Source organism: Coenobita brevimanus, chromosome 86 (assembly GCF_032717465.1).
Source record: "Coenobita brevimanus isolate Jiangsu-jjx chromosome 86, ASM3271746v2, whole genome shotgun sequence".
NCBI lineage: Eukaryota > Metazoa > Arthropoda > Malacostraca > Decapoda > Coenobitidae > Coenobita > Coenobita brevimanus.
In genome coordinates, this window is record NC_137039.1 from 30,005,947 (window position 1) to 30,022,659 (window position 16,713).

The following is a 16,713-nucleotide window of genomic DNA, read 5'->3' on the forward strand; positions in this document are numbered from 1 at the left end:
TAGTGCATTATAAAGGAATATGCTAGTTAGCAGTAAGCCCTTCAGTAGTATGATATCTTTCATCCTTAACCCCTTAAAACAAATGATGTCCTTTTTCATTTACTGCTACCAGATAGTTTTACTCAGCTTTAGAAAAATTCCATATTCTGATGGATTTGTTAAGACTATATCTAGCCCTCCAATTCAAAAAGTCGGTCTGAAGCTGAATAAAATTATCATGGAATGGCAGACTAAAGTGAAATACTATACATGTTCCAGGCTCCATGGATTAATTCTCCATTGTCAAGAGATTTTGTTCAGCTGAGAGGAGACTGCATACCAGAGGAGTTGCTAATGTATGTTTTTAACCCTTTCATGTATTGTAACATAAATACTGGTATAATGCCATGTTTACAGAGATGCTAAAATATATGTCTGACTCCTTGACTGTCAGGCATTTTTCCTGAGCTGAATGAAATCATTAGGAGCAAGGATAACATGGAAAAGATGTCATAGCACTGAAAGGGGTAAAATATGTAACTCATTATGAAATTAAATAAGATGGAATGAGTATCAGAAAATGTGTTTATAGTTGTTGTATAGCACTGGCTGAGTTGTGTAAATGTTAGAATGGATTTAACCGTTCAGTCTGGCAGTGTATTGTTTTAGTTTATTCTTGCTCTGTACAGACTATTTTATTCTCCCTTGGGTAGACCTCTTGCAGTGATGGGGTTACTGAAGGTTCTGTATAATCCCTCCCATTTTTAAAGTCTCTTTGAAGCTAAATAAAATCGTCAGGTACTCTTTTTACACTAACGATCTAAAATTGCCATCTTTCCATCATGAATGCTGAGTTATAAAAATACATTAACACAAAAATATCATGCCTGTCACAAAGATGCCATGGAAAGGAGATAGAGCCATAGTACAATATTGTCTTTTTCTACCATTGAGCTATGTGAAATGAGGTGCAAAAGGATGAAAATCTGGACCAAGTTAGAGTAACAAGAGTATAGCAAGAATAAATTTTAAAATGTCATCATCCTGAAGAGTGAATTTTCCTTTCTCTGTTTTGTGGATGACCAAATGTTTTACTTTCTCTTATATTGTAATGCAATATTCAACTTGTATATTTTAAATCTTTACATGATTATACGATTCATATGTCTAAGCTTTTTTTTTTTTTTTTTTTTTCCTGAACAACCTAAATGCTATTTTGTGAGGGCTGTAGAATATAAATCATAAATGGAGAGCCACCTAGCTTACTCCATCTTCATTTAAATCCTGAACACCATTAGTAGCAACTAGATATAAATATTTAAAACTGTCATCAATTTAACCACTAGGCCACTGGTCACTAAATCCCCCTGGTTAAACTGGGCCTCTTGTGTTTGTACGCAGCTGGTCCAGTCGAGGAGCAGGCTAGGAAGAGAGGTAACCCTTAGCAAGTACTGTACATCGTCCTCCCTCTTGTTACTTTTCCTGTCTGACTATCTGTGCCCTATGGACTGTCAAGTAAACAGAGATTGGACAATTTTAGTCATTGTTTGTGTCGCCTGTCACCTGTCAGACAGTTGTAAGCACTGTTATCTTTTTCACTTTGAGGACATATTTATTTTTATATTTATTTTATCTTTATACAGTACTGTATTCATTTTACCTCTAGATTATTTTACTTGGCTTATAACAGACCTCTGGTGGTGAAGGGGTTAATGAAGGCAATATCTAACTTCTCCAATTCACAAAGTCTCTTGAGAGCTGAATAAAATCATCTGGTAGTAGCAGCAATAGAATAGGTATCAAAGTGAAGTGGTTAACAGTATTTTCAAGGGTTTTATGGCAGGCTTCTAGCAGTGGCTAAAGTAGTCTAATTTTTGTTAACTTAATGGTCTTTGCCACACCCCAATGTAGTTGTTTCATCGTACGTAGAAGTCCTCTTATTGTAGATTTTGTAGAATACTTCATTTTAAAGTATTGGACTTCTTTTATATTCTGTGGTAGCTATACCTTTATTTCAGAGTACAGTATATTATACTGTGCATTCTCTCACAATGTATCAGGTGCTGTACTTCATTTGCTTGCATGTAACTTTCTTGGTTATTTTTATTCTAGGCTTTATCTAATACTGCCTACTTTATAACTACTGTATACTCGATTTTTTTCCAGCTGATGATCCACTTCCGAGAATGTGGCACCTGTGCACTCTTGCCGCGTGATTGGTTGGTTTCAGTTTCATACCTGAAGTATCATATTGACAAAAAACAATTGTACCTTATATTCCAATTTTCATAAATGCTATTTTGCATTGTCATTGTACTATACAAACAGACATGAAACGAGTATGCATGTGTGCTTCACCCAAACAGACAGTGAATTTGAGGAGGTTGAATTTGATTTGTAATATTTATTGTTGTAAAAGGTACAGAGTTGTTGCATCTCCCTATACCGTATTTTTTATAAAATAAATGCATTTGGCTGGGTAGGTGCAAATAAAATGTATCTTAATACTTAGGCACGTGTTACATTAGACAATAGTACCATTCCAAATAAATTAGCAGTTTTGTCAGTGCTAAAGTGGTGGAAGTGGGGAGGCGAATGGAACAGTTGCTACAGAGGAAGGGGGGGGGGGCACAAGAGATGGCCAGGCGGAAAAACAAGTTGACTCCCAAGATTTTATTATGGATCTCATCTACTCCATTGCCTTGACACCTTCGCCCATATTATCTGTAAGTACTGTATATACATATCCGTAAGTATATATATATATACTGTATTTATTTATTAGAGATATAACAGCTCTGTACCTTTTACAACAATAAATATTTCAAATCAAATTCATCTTCCTCAGATTCATTGTCTGTTTGGGTGAAGCACAGATACATACTCGTTTCATGTTTGTTTGTATAATACAATGACAATGCAAAACAGCTTTTATGAGAATTGGAATATAAGGTACAATTGTTTTTTGTACATATGATACTTCAGGTATGAAACTGAAACCAACCAATCATGTGGCAGGAGTGCGCAGGTGCCACATTCACAAAAGTGGATCATTAGCTGGAAAAAAATCGAGTATAATAATACAGAAGTAGTAGCAGTTATAATTCACATCAATCTGGTTTTTTAAGTCATAACATTTCCATGCCTGTATTAAGGTGGTTGCCCTCAGTGATGCACTGTTTTACTATATTAGTTAAGATTGTAGTATATCTCTTACAGTTTGATATCTAACTAGTTTCTCCCATTTTTCCATTTGCTGTTGCAGTTTGCCAGTCACTGACAAATAACAAATTCTCAGTCTCTGGGAAGGCAACTGAAAAGACGTATATTCCATATGGCTAATAAGTATAGGCCCATAGCAATCAAAGGTGTTGTCTGGCAACCATGGAAAATTTACTATGCTGGTTGGATAGCTGTTATTTGTATCTGAGATACTATTTCTGGTGCCAGTAAACTTGACAGTCGAGCTGTGCCTTCTCAGGCTCCACCCAGGCAGTAGGGACTCCCCCCCCCCCAGTAATGCAACAAATAATACTATTCTGCCACATCCAGTCCTTTATTGCCCTAGCAGGACCATAGAGGCCCTGGGTTAGGCTACTTAATCCATACATGTTAGGCCCAGCTGTATACTCCTGTGCTCTTGCTGGAGTAGTAAGGGATTGGATGATAGAATACAATTATTTGAGTAGTACACTGTGCTGAAAATAATGGCAAGAACAGTAAAAAATAGTCCCTACCTGCGAGGTGGAATCTGGGAGACATAGTGTTTAATGTATATGGTATATCACTGTTTTAAAAAATTTAGTTAAAGTCACATTAAATAATCAGAGGCAGTTGTTTGGAGGGAGTGATAAGGCCCAGTACAGGAAATGCGGAACATGAAAGTAGGAGAAGCTATAAAGAAGATGCTGAGTGTTACTGCTTATTCACCCATTTGCTCATCTTTGAAGCATTTGAAATTCTTGGCTCCATCTCTTGGACTGTTGGTACTGTTCACACACACAAAGCTTCAGCCTGCAATTATTGTGGCATTTTTGAGGTAAGGCCATTCTGTCACTCAGTAAGTTTGAGTACATCACTGATTATTTAAAGTTTACTGTATAAGCATACATTATTGCTATTTTATAGCTTTTGTTTGTGATCAGGCCCTCCTGAAGAATGACGTCCGACTTTAGACAGGCACCTTTTCCAGGGGGCAAATTCCTAGTCAGATGATGCCTTAATGAAATGAGGATGCTAAATAAGCTCTTGTTATTGCCAGAGAGCTGATTGTATTGTTTGTAAGGCAGGTCAGTCAGATGACTAAGTTTTCTAGTTGTTTTGATATTAAGAAATGATGCTTTTTACTGTATAAGTACAGATTATATTAATTTTTTCTTACTTGTAGTGCATTTATTACATTTTATAAAAGCTCCAAGGAGAAGACGACCTTAGAGTTGCATATGGTAACGTGAACACTTCTGTGCTGAAAAATTGTGATGTTAGAAAAATTTATACGCCATGATGTAAGCAATTGGTTTGATTGATTCACTTAGAAATAATATATTCATTTTACAGAAAAGAACAGCACGGGTGAAATGTTAGATGTAGCATCAAAAGAGGATGACAGTATAAGAAGAATGGAGAATGGACTAAACTGGCCTGGTGAGAGTGTGATGTGTAAGATGGCTGTGTGGGAGTGTGAAGTTATTATAGTACCATGCTGTGTGTGGTGGAGCTTTCTGTGATACTCAGGGTCATGGTCTTGTTGCTTAGGAGGCTTTCCAGCACCTCTTCCTTAAGCATATATTTCCCACAAATGCGTGTTAATATTTTTTAGTTTGTTTACTTTTTTTTTTCTTTTTTATAAATATAAACTCTTCCTATAGATTTATTTCTTGTACTACTGGTTAATATTTTTTTTGTATGTTATTTAGGTGTGTCCTTTTGTTTTTTAGCACTTCTTTAGGAATTTATTGCCCATAGCACATGTTAATATTCTTTTGTATGTTATTTACATCCATATACTATTAACACACCATGCATAAATAAAGTAAAACATGGTACAGTAAAGCCCCAAATTTTGCATCTACTTTGTTCCATGAAAAGTACCGCAAACTTTGACATCTCTAAAGTTGGGGCATTGATCCTATGGGAAATAGGCCATCTGGTTCCGGGTTCTGTGCCAACCCCTTGTAAAACCCATTTATGCAATGTAAAATTTACTGATCACACCTGAAAAGAGATTAGTATTAATACTATCTATCTATCTATCTATAGCCCAATGCCCTAATCCCGCAAAGGGTGGCTGCAGACAAAACGCCTCCAAGTCACTCTGTCACCCACCATTTGACTCCCCTCCCCCCAACTCACCCCCCCCTCCCTCATATACCTCTCAACTCCATCCCTCCACCTCATCCTCGGTCTACCCCTCCCTCTCCCTCCCTCCACCTCACCTACATACACCCTCTTAGTCAGTCTTTCATTCTCCATCCTCTCCACATGTCCAAACCACCTCAGTGTATTTCTCCTAATCTTTTCAACCACATCCACATCTACCCCACAACGTTCCTTCACTTCTTCATTCGTCAACCTGTCCCTCCATGTCACTCCACATGCTCCTCTCAAGTAACTCATTTCCACTGCTCTCACTCTTGACTTGTTCCCCTCTTGCAAGGTCCACGCCTCGCTTCCATACGTCAGGGTAGGGATCACAATACCATCATGCAGTGTCTTCTTAACTTCCATACTCACCTCCCTATTTCTCATCACTGCTTTCAGTGTGCCAACAACCTTCCTTCCCTGCTGTACCCTTTCACGTACTTCATCCCCCAAAGTTCCATCCTTACTCATCACACTACCCAAGTACTTGAATGCACTCACATTCTCCATATCCTCACCATCCAACCTCACTGCACACTCTGTGACTTCATTCCTCTCAAACACCATAACTTTACTTTTGTTTACATTAACTTTCAGCTTCCTCCTCCTACACACTGTCCCAAATTCATTCACCAAACCTTGCAACTCCCATTCATCTTCACTCAACAATACTGTATCATCAGCAAACAGCAACACCAGAAGCTTCCAGATCTCACCCTCATTCATTAGGGCCACCCCCACATCCACTGCCCTACCTTGTACCTCCTTTACGACCCCATCCATATATATATTAAACAGCCATGGAGACATTACACACCCCTGTTTCAGTCCCACATTGAGATCAAAGAACTCACTCAGCTCACCATCTACTCGCACCGTAGCCCTAGCTCCCTCGTACATACTCTTCACAGCACTCAACAATTTCCCCTCCACTCCATATATTCTTAATACCTTCCACATATCTTTCCTATCTATTCTGTCATAAGCTTTCTCCAAGTCCATGAAGGCAGCATACACTTTCCTTCCCTTCTCTAGATACTTCTCCACTAAACATCTTAGAACAAATATCTGATCTACACACCCTTTTCCCTTCCTAAATCCCCCTTGTTCTTCTCCAACTAGCTCCTCTGTCATATGCCTAACCCTATCAGTGAGTATTCTACCATATATTTTACCAGTCACACTAAGAAGGCAAATACCCCTATGGTTACCACATACTTCTTTCTCCCCTTTTCCTTTGTACAGAGGAACAATTATACCTGATTTCCAGTCCTCTGGAACCCTTCCCTCTTCCCAAGCCAGTCTACACAACTTCCATATCCACTCCACAACAATCTCACCCTCATACCTAAGCATTTCACCACACACTCCATCAATTCCTGGGGCCTTTCCCAGCTTAATCTTCTTCATCGCTTCCACTACTTCCGACCTACTGATCTCTTCCTCCCTTCTCTCATCTCTTCTTCTCCCAGCCATTCCCCAACCACTTATACTCACACTGCTCTCACTCTCTACATTCAACAAATCCTCAAAGTGCTCCTTCCATCTCCTCAATTTCTCTCTCTTCTCCACCAACAATCTATTATTCCTATCTTTCACTCCCCTACTATTTCCCCTTTCACACTGCCTTACTTTCTTTACCTCCTTCCAAAACAATTTCTTACTCTCCCTCCATTTCACACTCAGATTCCTCCCAAACTCTTCATCCACTTTCTTCTTACTCTCCTTCACCAGTCTCTTAACCTCCCTTCTCCTGCTCACATATACCTCTCTCTTCTCTCTCTCATCTTCTCCCCTACCTCTACTTGCCAACCATTCACCATATGCCTTCTTCTTTTGTTCCACAGCTCGTTTCACCTCATCATTCCACCATGCTGTCCCTTGCACACCCTTGCATCTCCTCCTCACTCCACAAACCGCCTCACACGCTGCGCTTATCTCTTCCGTGAATATCTTACATACGTCTTCCACCCCTTCCATCTGCTCTAGCTCATACCTTCCCAATCTTTCTTCCACTATGCTCTTATACTCTGTCCTCTTCTCACTATCTTGCAATTTCTCCACTCTTCTCACAGGAGCTGCTTCCTCCTGTCTTCCCCTTCGCCTCCTCAACCACTTTCTTTGCAGCTCTACCTTGGCCATCACTAAGTGATGGTCCGAGACTCCATTCCCCCACCCTCTCCACACCCTTGCATCCAACACTTGTCTTCTCATTCGCTCATCCACACACACGTAGTCTATCATTGCCTTTCGTTCAACAAGTTCACCATCCATCCTCCTCATTACTCTCCATGTATACCTGTGGATCATCTTATGACGAAAGTAGGTGTTGGCTATTGCCAACCCCTTACCAGCACAGATGTCCACCAAAGCACTACCATTCCCATCTACTTCCGCTGGCACACCCCACTGACCAACCACTCCATCCACTCGTACATTCCCGACTTTGCCATTCATGTCTCCAATCAACAGCACTCTCTCGCTCATCTCAAACTTGTCCATACATGCTTCTACTCTCGCCCAAAACTCATCTTTCACTCTTGCCACTCGATCCTCTGTTGGAGCATACACACATACAATCGCCCATGCTTGTATACCTACTTTCATCCTCACCCATACAATCCTTGCACCCACTGTTCCATACTCTCTTATATTCTCCTTCCACTTCTTGCTTATCATCAGACATACTCCCTTTCTTGCCCTCTCATTCTCACTGACTCCCGCACATATACCTACACCGTATTCCCATTCTCTCATCCTTTCACCTTTCCATTTAGTTTCAGTCAATCCACATATATCCACTTTTGCATCCTCAAGCACCTGGACAATCTCTCTCTCTTTCACTTCATCATTCACTCCTCTCACATTCCACGTTCCTACTCTCAGAATGTCCTTTGTCCGTTCCTTAGTCGTCAACGTATGGTCCATCCGGGTCCGAGGCGCTTTATTTGCTTTTTTAGTTAGTTCTTTTTACGGGGTGGGGCACTAACCCACCACCAACCCTTTTAGTCGCCTCATACGACAAGCAGGGATACTGGGGGAGTATTCTTGAAACCCCCCTACTCCCAGGGGGGTATTAATACAAAGTCCATAATAGGCAAGCAAATTCACTGGGAAGGCTGGAGTGAAGTGCTTAATGGAAGAGATGGGGTGTAATTTCCGAGGCAGGTGGTGAGGCTACTGTGCCCCGCCACCTCTGGCACCTCCATCCTCCTCTGCCATTGCTGCCTCTGCCTCTCCATGCATCTTATCCATCTTCTGCTGCATCTCTTCTGCAACAATGGCAGCGATCAAGTGACGACCGCTTTCTGTGTGCACGTTTTTTTCACATTTTATCACCGCGAATGGAGGGGTTTTCTTCCAAAACCCGGTGTTTGGGAATATTTGCAGGCCACCGATAACCATGAAATCGTGAACAAAGATGTCACTAAACTTGGGGCTCCACTGTATAGTATAATGTCTTGCATTCATAAATCGGTAGGGAAGGAAGGGATGCTGGTTAGCCTCCTTAATCAATTGTAAAGTGGACCACCCAACCTGTTGCTTTTGTAATAACAACCTTGTATCAGAACGAAAAGTAATAATAGTTTATCTATCTATTGCCAGACGCCTTAATCCCGTAAGGGGTGGCCATAAACAAATCGCCTCCATGTTGCCCTCTCCCCCACCATTTCACTACCCTGCTCCCATCTCACACGCACCTCATATTCCTCTCCACTCCATCCTCCCACCCCATCCTTGGCCTCCTCCTCCTCGTCTCCCCTCCACCTCACTCTCATACACTCTCCTTGTCAGTCTCTTGCTCTCCATCCTCTCCACGTGGCCAAACTACCTCAGTGTGTTTGTTCTAACGCATCCCATCACATCCACATCCACACCACAATGCTCCATCACTTCCTCATTTGTTAGTCTGTCTCCCCATGTGACTGCACATGCTCCTTTCAAATAACTCATTTCCACTGCTTTCTCTCTTGACTTGTGTCCCACCAACAAGGTCCAAGCTTCACTTCCATACATTAGAGTTGGTATCACAATGCTGTCATTCAGTAACTTTTTCACTTCCATGCTTACTTCCCTGTTTCTTATCACTGCTTTCAAAGAACCAGCTACCTTTCTTCCATGTTGTACCCTTTCAAGCACTTCACACTCTAAACTTCCATCCTTACTCTTCATGCTACCCAAGTACTGTACTTAAATGCACTCACATTTTTCATTTCCTCCTCATCCAACCTCACTGTGCAATCAGTGACTTCATTTCTCTCGAAGACCGTAACTTTACTCTTCCCTACATTCACCTGTAGATTCCATTTCTTACACACTCTCCCAGATTCATTCACCAAGCCTTGCAGCTCCCCTTTGTCTTCACTTAACAACACAGTATCATCTACACACAACAGTACAGGGAGTTTCCACACACTGCCCCTTCTCATTAGGACCGCTGCAACATCCACTGCCCTACCTTGTATCTCTTTTGTAATCCCATCCATTTACAGATTGAACAACCATGGAGACAACACATCCCTGTTTCAATCCAGCCTTCAAATAGAAAAATTCACTCAGTTCATTGTCCGCATGCACTGCAGCCTTAGCACCCTTATACATACTCTTCATGGCATTCAGCAACTTCCTATTTACTCCATATATTCTTAATACTTTCCATAATCCTTGTCTATCCACTCTGTCGTATGCGTTCTCCAAATCCATGAAGGCTGCGTACAACTTCTTTCCCTTCTCTAGAAACTTTTCCACTAAAGACCAAAGAATGAATATCAGATCCACACAACCTCTTCCCCTTCTAATATCTCCCTATTCTTCTCCAGCTAACTCCTCTGTTATTTCCCTAACTGTGTCAATAAGTATCTTACCACATATTTTTCCTCTTACATTAAGAAGACAAAGGCCCGTATGATTACCACACACTTCCTTTTCCCCTTTACCTTTGTACAGGGGAATAATTATACCTGACTTCCAATCCTCCAGGACTTTACCTTCCTCCCAGGCCAGTCTGCGCATCTTCCACATCCATTTTACTACTGTCTTTCCCTCTTGCTTCGGCATTTCACCACACACTCCATCAATTCCTGGGGCTTTCCCCATTTTGACTTTCTTCATTGCTTCTACAGCGTCCATCCTACTGATTTCTTCCTCTATTCTCACATCCCTCTTTCTCCCAGCCATTCACCAGCTGTAATAATAGTACAGTAATACCCCAGTTTAATGTAATTGGTTAGGTAAAAACTCATCGTTAAGTGGAGTATCGTAGATTGGGGTAGTTTTAACATGTAAAGTAATGAGATGCGTTTTTCAGCCTTGGGTTTCCCCCCCAACTAAGTCCAAATCCCACCCAAATTAGTCCAAAAACAAGTTGAAAGCCAAGGTAAATGGTCTAACAGCTGTAAGGGAAGTTAACCTAAGCCTAACACGTGTAAATAACTCAGTAAAACCAACAAATAAAATCTGAAAATCGCCAAATATAAGTTTGGAAAAAATCAAGCTTAGTAAACTGTACTGCAATGACAGTGTTCACTCCACGTATGGTTAAAGCACATATATCTGAGTCTAAAAACAGCTTATAAATCAACCTAAACACACAATTTTAGTCTAAAATATAATCAAAATCAGTAAAAACAATCAAAACCCATCGTTTAACTGGGGTTTGGCCATCATTAGGCGGTGGTATTTCTACCCCCATTGTTAAGCTGGGGTATCGCATCTAGAGGTATTGTATATCGAGGTATACCTACATTGGTATTAATAAAAAATTGATTGCTTTGTTTTTAACTCTCATATAAGTGAATCTAGGAAGCATATCATTCAGCAGGAGAACTGAAAATTACTCTGACCTGATTTATCCTTTCAAGTTCAGGTGTTGCTTTCACTTCAGTCTGTCTGTCTGTCTATATATGTTGGTGGGTCTGTCTGTCTGTTTATGAGTTTGTCTGTGTGTCCACTAAAGAAATACCAAAGTACAGTTCATGAAAAAAAAAAAAGTTTTGTTTTCCAGATGACTCAAGGCTAAAGTGATTAAAGTTGGGGAAAGTCCAACAGAAGTGAAGAACACAGCAAGAACTTAAATTAAATGCCATCTCAGTGCTGGTGGTATAGTGATATATGGTCCTTCCACTGGATGTAGCCCATCTGGGTTGACATCTGAGTGTTGGTTGGAGTTTATTGCTTACATTATGCTACTCAAGGGTTAGTTGCTAGTCACTTTTTCCTCATATGCTTCAATTGAATAGCCAGGTTTCATGAGCCAATGAGAATAAAAGATCAGAATGTCATTGTAAGGTGAGTAAAAGGGTTAGGATGTTGTTAATGGTGATGGTGATGATGATGGAGATAGGGAGATGATAATGATGATGGTGGTGAAAATAGTAGATGGGGATGATGGTGATAATGATGATATTGATAGTGGTGACGATAATGGTGTGTTGTAGGTGAGAGTGAGGGCGGCCGGAGGGAGGCGGTGAAGCGAAAGACTGCCCAATACCTCCAACGAGCAGAACAGCTGGTGGCACGACTCACACGCAAGGATCGTAAACAGAGCCAGGTTAGTGCTCATTCTCTTCTCCGTAGCACTGATCCCAACACCATTGCACAGGTCATTAAGCCATGAACTTAATGTGAAACAGTTATAAGTGAGGCATGCTTTTGATTCATGACTGAAGGGTTAAAATGACAAAAATAAATAATTAAATAAGCACTCATTTCCTGCTGCAAAGGAAGTTCATCATTAATTGCAATCAACTTCAATTGAAGAAAAGGTGCTACTTCATCAGCAGTAGTGTCATGAAACGGCTTTAAGTGAAACAGATTTAAATGAGGTCTGAGTTTAGTGTGGTGTTAGCTGGAATAAAATACATGAGCACATTTATTACAGTACAGAGACTAATTATTATCTTAGTGGCATGTGAGAATGAAGATAGTCTGATGGCAGGTATGTATGAGAGTGAGGATTGGCCTAAAATGCTGAGCCAGGAATGTTAGGATTATACCAAAGTACATCTCATTTTGTAAAAATGAATGAAACACTTTGGTATTAGAGTCTATCTATATCTATATACCTAGGCTGCTTCCCCCAAGGAAAGGAAGGTATTAGAGTGATTGTTTTAAATAATAATGAGCTGTTAAATTGGAGAAAGCCCCAGGAATTGATGGAGTGTGTGGTGAAATGCTGAAGCATAGGGGAGAGATAGTAGTAGAATGGATGTGGAAGATGTGCAGATTGGCCTGGGGGGAAGGTAGAGTCCCGGAGGATTGGAAGTCAGGTATAATCATTCCCTTGTACAAAGGAAAAAGGGAAAAGGGAAGTGTGTGGTGATCATAGGGGCATTTGTCTTCTTAGAGTAATAGGAAAAGTGTATGGTAGGATACATATTGACAGAGTTAGGGAAGTAACAGAGGAATTAATTGGAGATGAACAGGGAGGCTTTAGGAAGGGAAGTGGATTTGTAGATCAGATATTCATCCTTAGATCTTTAGTGGAAAAGTTTCTAGAGAAGGGAAAGAAGTTGTATGCGGCTTTCATGGATTTAGAGAAGGCATATGACAGGGTGGATAGACAATGATTGTGGAAAGTATTAAGAATATATGGAGTAGATGGGAAGTTGTTGAATGGAAAGTATTAAGAATATATGGAGTAGATGGGAAGTTGTTGAATGCTGTGAAGAGTATGTATGATGGTGCTAAGGCTGCAGTGCGTGTGGATGGTGAACTAAGTGAATTTTTCTCTTTGATGGTTGGGTTGAAACAGGGATGTGTCATGTCTCCATGGTTGTTCAATCTGTACATGGATGGGGTAATAAAAGAGGTACAACGTAGGGCAGTGGATGTTGGAGTGGCCCTGGCGAGAGAGGGCAGTGCTTGGAAACTCCCTGTACCATTGTTTGCAGATGATACTGTGTTGTTGAGTGAAGATGAAGAGGAGCTGCAGTGCTTGGTGGATGAGTTTGGGAGAGTGTAGGAAATGGAATCCAAAGGTGAATGTAGGGAAGAGTAAAATGATGGTCTTTGAGAGAGGTGAAGTCAGTGAATGTATAGTGAGGTTGGATGGGGAGGAAATGGAAAATGTAAGTATGTTTAAGTACTTGAGGAGTGTGATGAGTAAGGATGGAAGTTTGGAGGGTGAAGTGCTTGAAAGGGTACAACAAGGAGGAAAGGTTGCTGGTTCCTTAAAAGCAGTGATAAGAAACATGGAAGTGAGCATGAAAGTGAAAAAGTTACTACATGACAGTATTGTGATACCAACTCTAACATATGGAAGTGAAGCTTGGACGTTGTTGGAAGGACGCAAGTCAAGAGTGAGAGCAGTGGAAATTAGTTATCTAAGAGGAGCCTGTGGAGTCACTTGGAGAGACAGGCTGACAAACGAGGATATAAAGGAGCATTGTGGTGCGGATGTGGATGTGATAGGAAGCGTTAGGAGGAACACCCTGAGGTGGTTTGGCCATATGGAGAGGATGGAGGGTGAGAGACTGATGAGGAGAGTGTATGTGAGTGAGGTGGAAGGTGGGAGAGGGAGGGGGAGGCCGAGGATGAGATGGAGGGATGGAGTGGAGAGGTATATGAGAGAGGGAGGTGTGAGTTGGGAGCAGGGCAGTGAAATGGCGGGGGACAGGGTGACGTGGAGACGATTTGTTTGTGGCCACCCCGTGCAGGATTGAGGTGTCTGGCAATAGATAGATAGTTAGATAGAGTTGTTAGCCTCTGTATAATAGCAAAGAACCATAATATATTACTGAAATTCATCTCCAGTAGTGAGAATGAATGAATTGGCATGGTGTTCGAGTGATTAAGGAATAGCTTAGTACATCAGTAATACAGGCAAGTGCATCAATAACAGTGCAAAGGTGTGATTAGTTTTGTAAATAGTCTGGTGTTGGCATAAATAAAACAGCTACATAAGTGCATCCATAACTGTGCAAGGGCTAACCACCCTTCCCTTGTCTTTCAGAATGAGGATGCTTTAACAGCTGGTGTAAGTGAGGGTGAGGGAGGCCTGAAATGTCGTGCGGGTGACCTGAGTGGCTACCGGGTGGTGGGTGTGGCTGGGTCTGTCATCATTGCCACCGACACCACCACAGGCGACACTGTGGCTATCAAGGTCACTCAGTTGGTCCAGCTCCAAGTGCTTCATATCAAATGTTATTTGTATCTCTAAAACCGATCATTCACTTTACTAAAATTGTTCATCCATTGCTTGATATCAGTACTTTAATGCACATAACTTTTCTTTTTTTTAATTCATTAGGTCTTGTCTTGTAATTCTTGATTTGGTAAGCTGAGGCATCCACCATCCACCCAGTCAGTGTAGTGCTACCTTTGTATGCCTGTACACATAGTGAGAAATTAAGTGGTTTCCTGTAACCCAGGATGAGCGAATGAGAAGACAAGTGTTGGATGCAAGGGTGTGGAGAGGGTTGGGGAATGGAGTCTCGGACCATCACTTAGTGATGGCCAAGGTAGAGCTGCAAAGAAAGTGGTTGAGGAGACGAAGGGGAATACAGGAGGAAGCAGCTCCTGTGAGAAGAGTGGAGAAATTGCAAGATAGTGAGAAAAGGACAGAGTATAAGAGCATAGTGGAAGAAAGATTGGGAAGGTACGAGCTAGAGCAGATGGAAGGGGTGGAAGACGTATGTAAGATATTCACGGAAGAGATAAGCGCAGCGTGTGAGGCGGTTTGTGGAGTGAGGAGGAGATGCAAGGGTGTGCAAGGGACAGCATGGTGGAATGATGAGGTGAAACGAGCTGTGGAACAAAAGAAGAAGGCATATGGTGAATGGTTGGCGAGTAGAGGTAGGGGAGAAGATGATAGAGAGAAGAGAGAGGTATATGTGAGCAGGAGAAGGGAGGTTAAGAGACTGGTGAAGGAGAGTAAGAAGAAAGTGGATGAAGAGTTTGGGAGGAATCTGAGTGTGAAATGGAGGGAGAGTAAGAAATTGTTTTGGAAGGAGGTAAAGAAAGTAAGGCAGTGTGAAAGGGGAAATAGTAGGGGAGTGAAAGATAGGAATAATAGATTGTTGGTGGAGAAGAGAGAGAAATTGAGGAGATGGAAGGAGCACTTTGAGGATTTGTTGAATGTAGAGAGTGAGAACAGTGTGAGTATAAGTGGTTGGGGAATGGCTGGGAGAAGAGAGATGAGAGGAGGGAGGAAGAGATCAGTAGGGCGGAAGTAGTGGAAGCGATGAAGAAGATTAAGCTGGGGAAGGCCCCAGGAATTGATGGAGTGTGTGGTGAAATGCTTAGGTATGGGGGTGAGATTGTTGTGGAGTGGATATGGAAGTTGTGTAGATTGGCTTGGGAAGAGGGAAGGGTTCCAGAAGACTGGAAATCAGGTATAATTGTTCCTCTGTACAAAGGAAAAGGGGAGAGAGAAGTATGTGGTAACCATAGGGGTATTTGCCTTCTTAGTGTGACTGGTAAAATATATGGTAGAATACTCATTGATAGGGTTAGGCATATGACAGAGGAGCTAGTTGGAAAAGAACAAGGGTGATTTAGGAAGGGAAAAGGGTGTGTAGATCAGATATTTGTTCTAAGATGTTTAGTGGAGAAGTATCTAGAGAAGGGAAGGAAAGTGTATGCTGCCTTCATGGACTTGGAGAAAGCTTATGACAGAATAGATAGGCAAGGTATGTGGAAGGTATTGAGAATATATGGAGTGGAGGGGAAATTGTTGAGTGCTGTGAAGAGTATGTACGAGGGAGCTAGGGCTACGGTGCGAGTGGATGGTGAGCTGAGTGAGTTCTTTGATCTCAATGTGGGACTGAAACAGGGGTGTGTGATGTCTCCATGGCTGTTTAATATATATATGGATGGGGTTGTAAAGGAGGTGCAGGGTAGGGCAGTGGATGTGGGGGTGGCCCTAATGAATGAGGGTGAGATTTGGAAGCTTCCGGTGTTGCTGTTTGCTGATGATACAGTATTGTTGAGTGAAGATGAATGGGAGTTGCAAGGTTTGGTGAATGAATTTGGGACAGTGTGTAGGAGGAGGAAGCTGAAAGTTAATGTAAACAAAAGTAAAGTTATGGTGTTTGAGAGGAATGAAGTCACAGAGTGTGCAGTGAGATTGGATGGTGAGGATATGGAGAATGTGAGTGCATTCAAGTACTTGGGTAGTGTGATGAGTAAGGATGGAACTTTGGGGGATGAAGTACGTGAAAGGGTACAGCAGGGAAGAAAGGTTGTTGGTACACTGAAAGCAGTGATGAGAAATAGGGAGGTGAGTATGGAAGTTAAGAAGTCACTGCATGATGGTATTGTGATCCCTACCCTGACGTATGGAAGCGAGGCGTGGACCTTGCAAGAGGGGAACAAGTCCAGAGTGAGAGCAGTGGAAATGAGTTACTTGAGAGGAGCATGTGGAGTGACGTG

The 16,713-nt window shown here is 41.6% G+C and overlaps 1 protein-coding gene across 1 annotated transcript in view; it reads left to right on the plus strand.

Annotated features, from left to right (window-relative positions):
• LOC145410643 (uncharacterized) overlaps window positions 1–16,713 on the plus strand; it is a 33,912-nt gene that overhangs the window by 7,642 nt on the left and 9,557 nt on the right. The window contains exons 6-8 of the mRNA XM_080280757.1: window positions 1,381–1,413; window positions 11,778–11,896; window positions 14,300–14,443. Coding sequence (XP_080136883.1) covers window positions 1,381–1,413; window positions 11,778–11,896; window positions 14,300–14,443 — 296 coding nt within the window. The remainder of the gene's footprint in view (window positions 1–1,380; window positions 1,414–11,777; window positions 11,897–14,299; window positions 14,444–16,713) is intronic.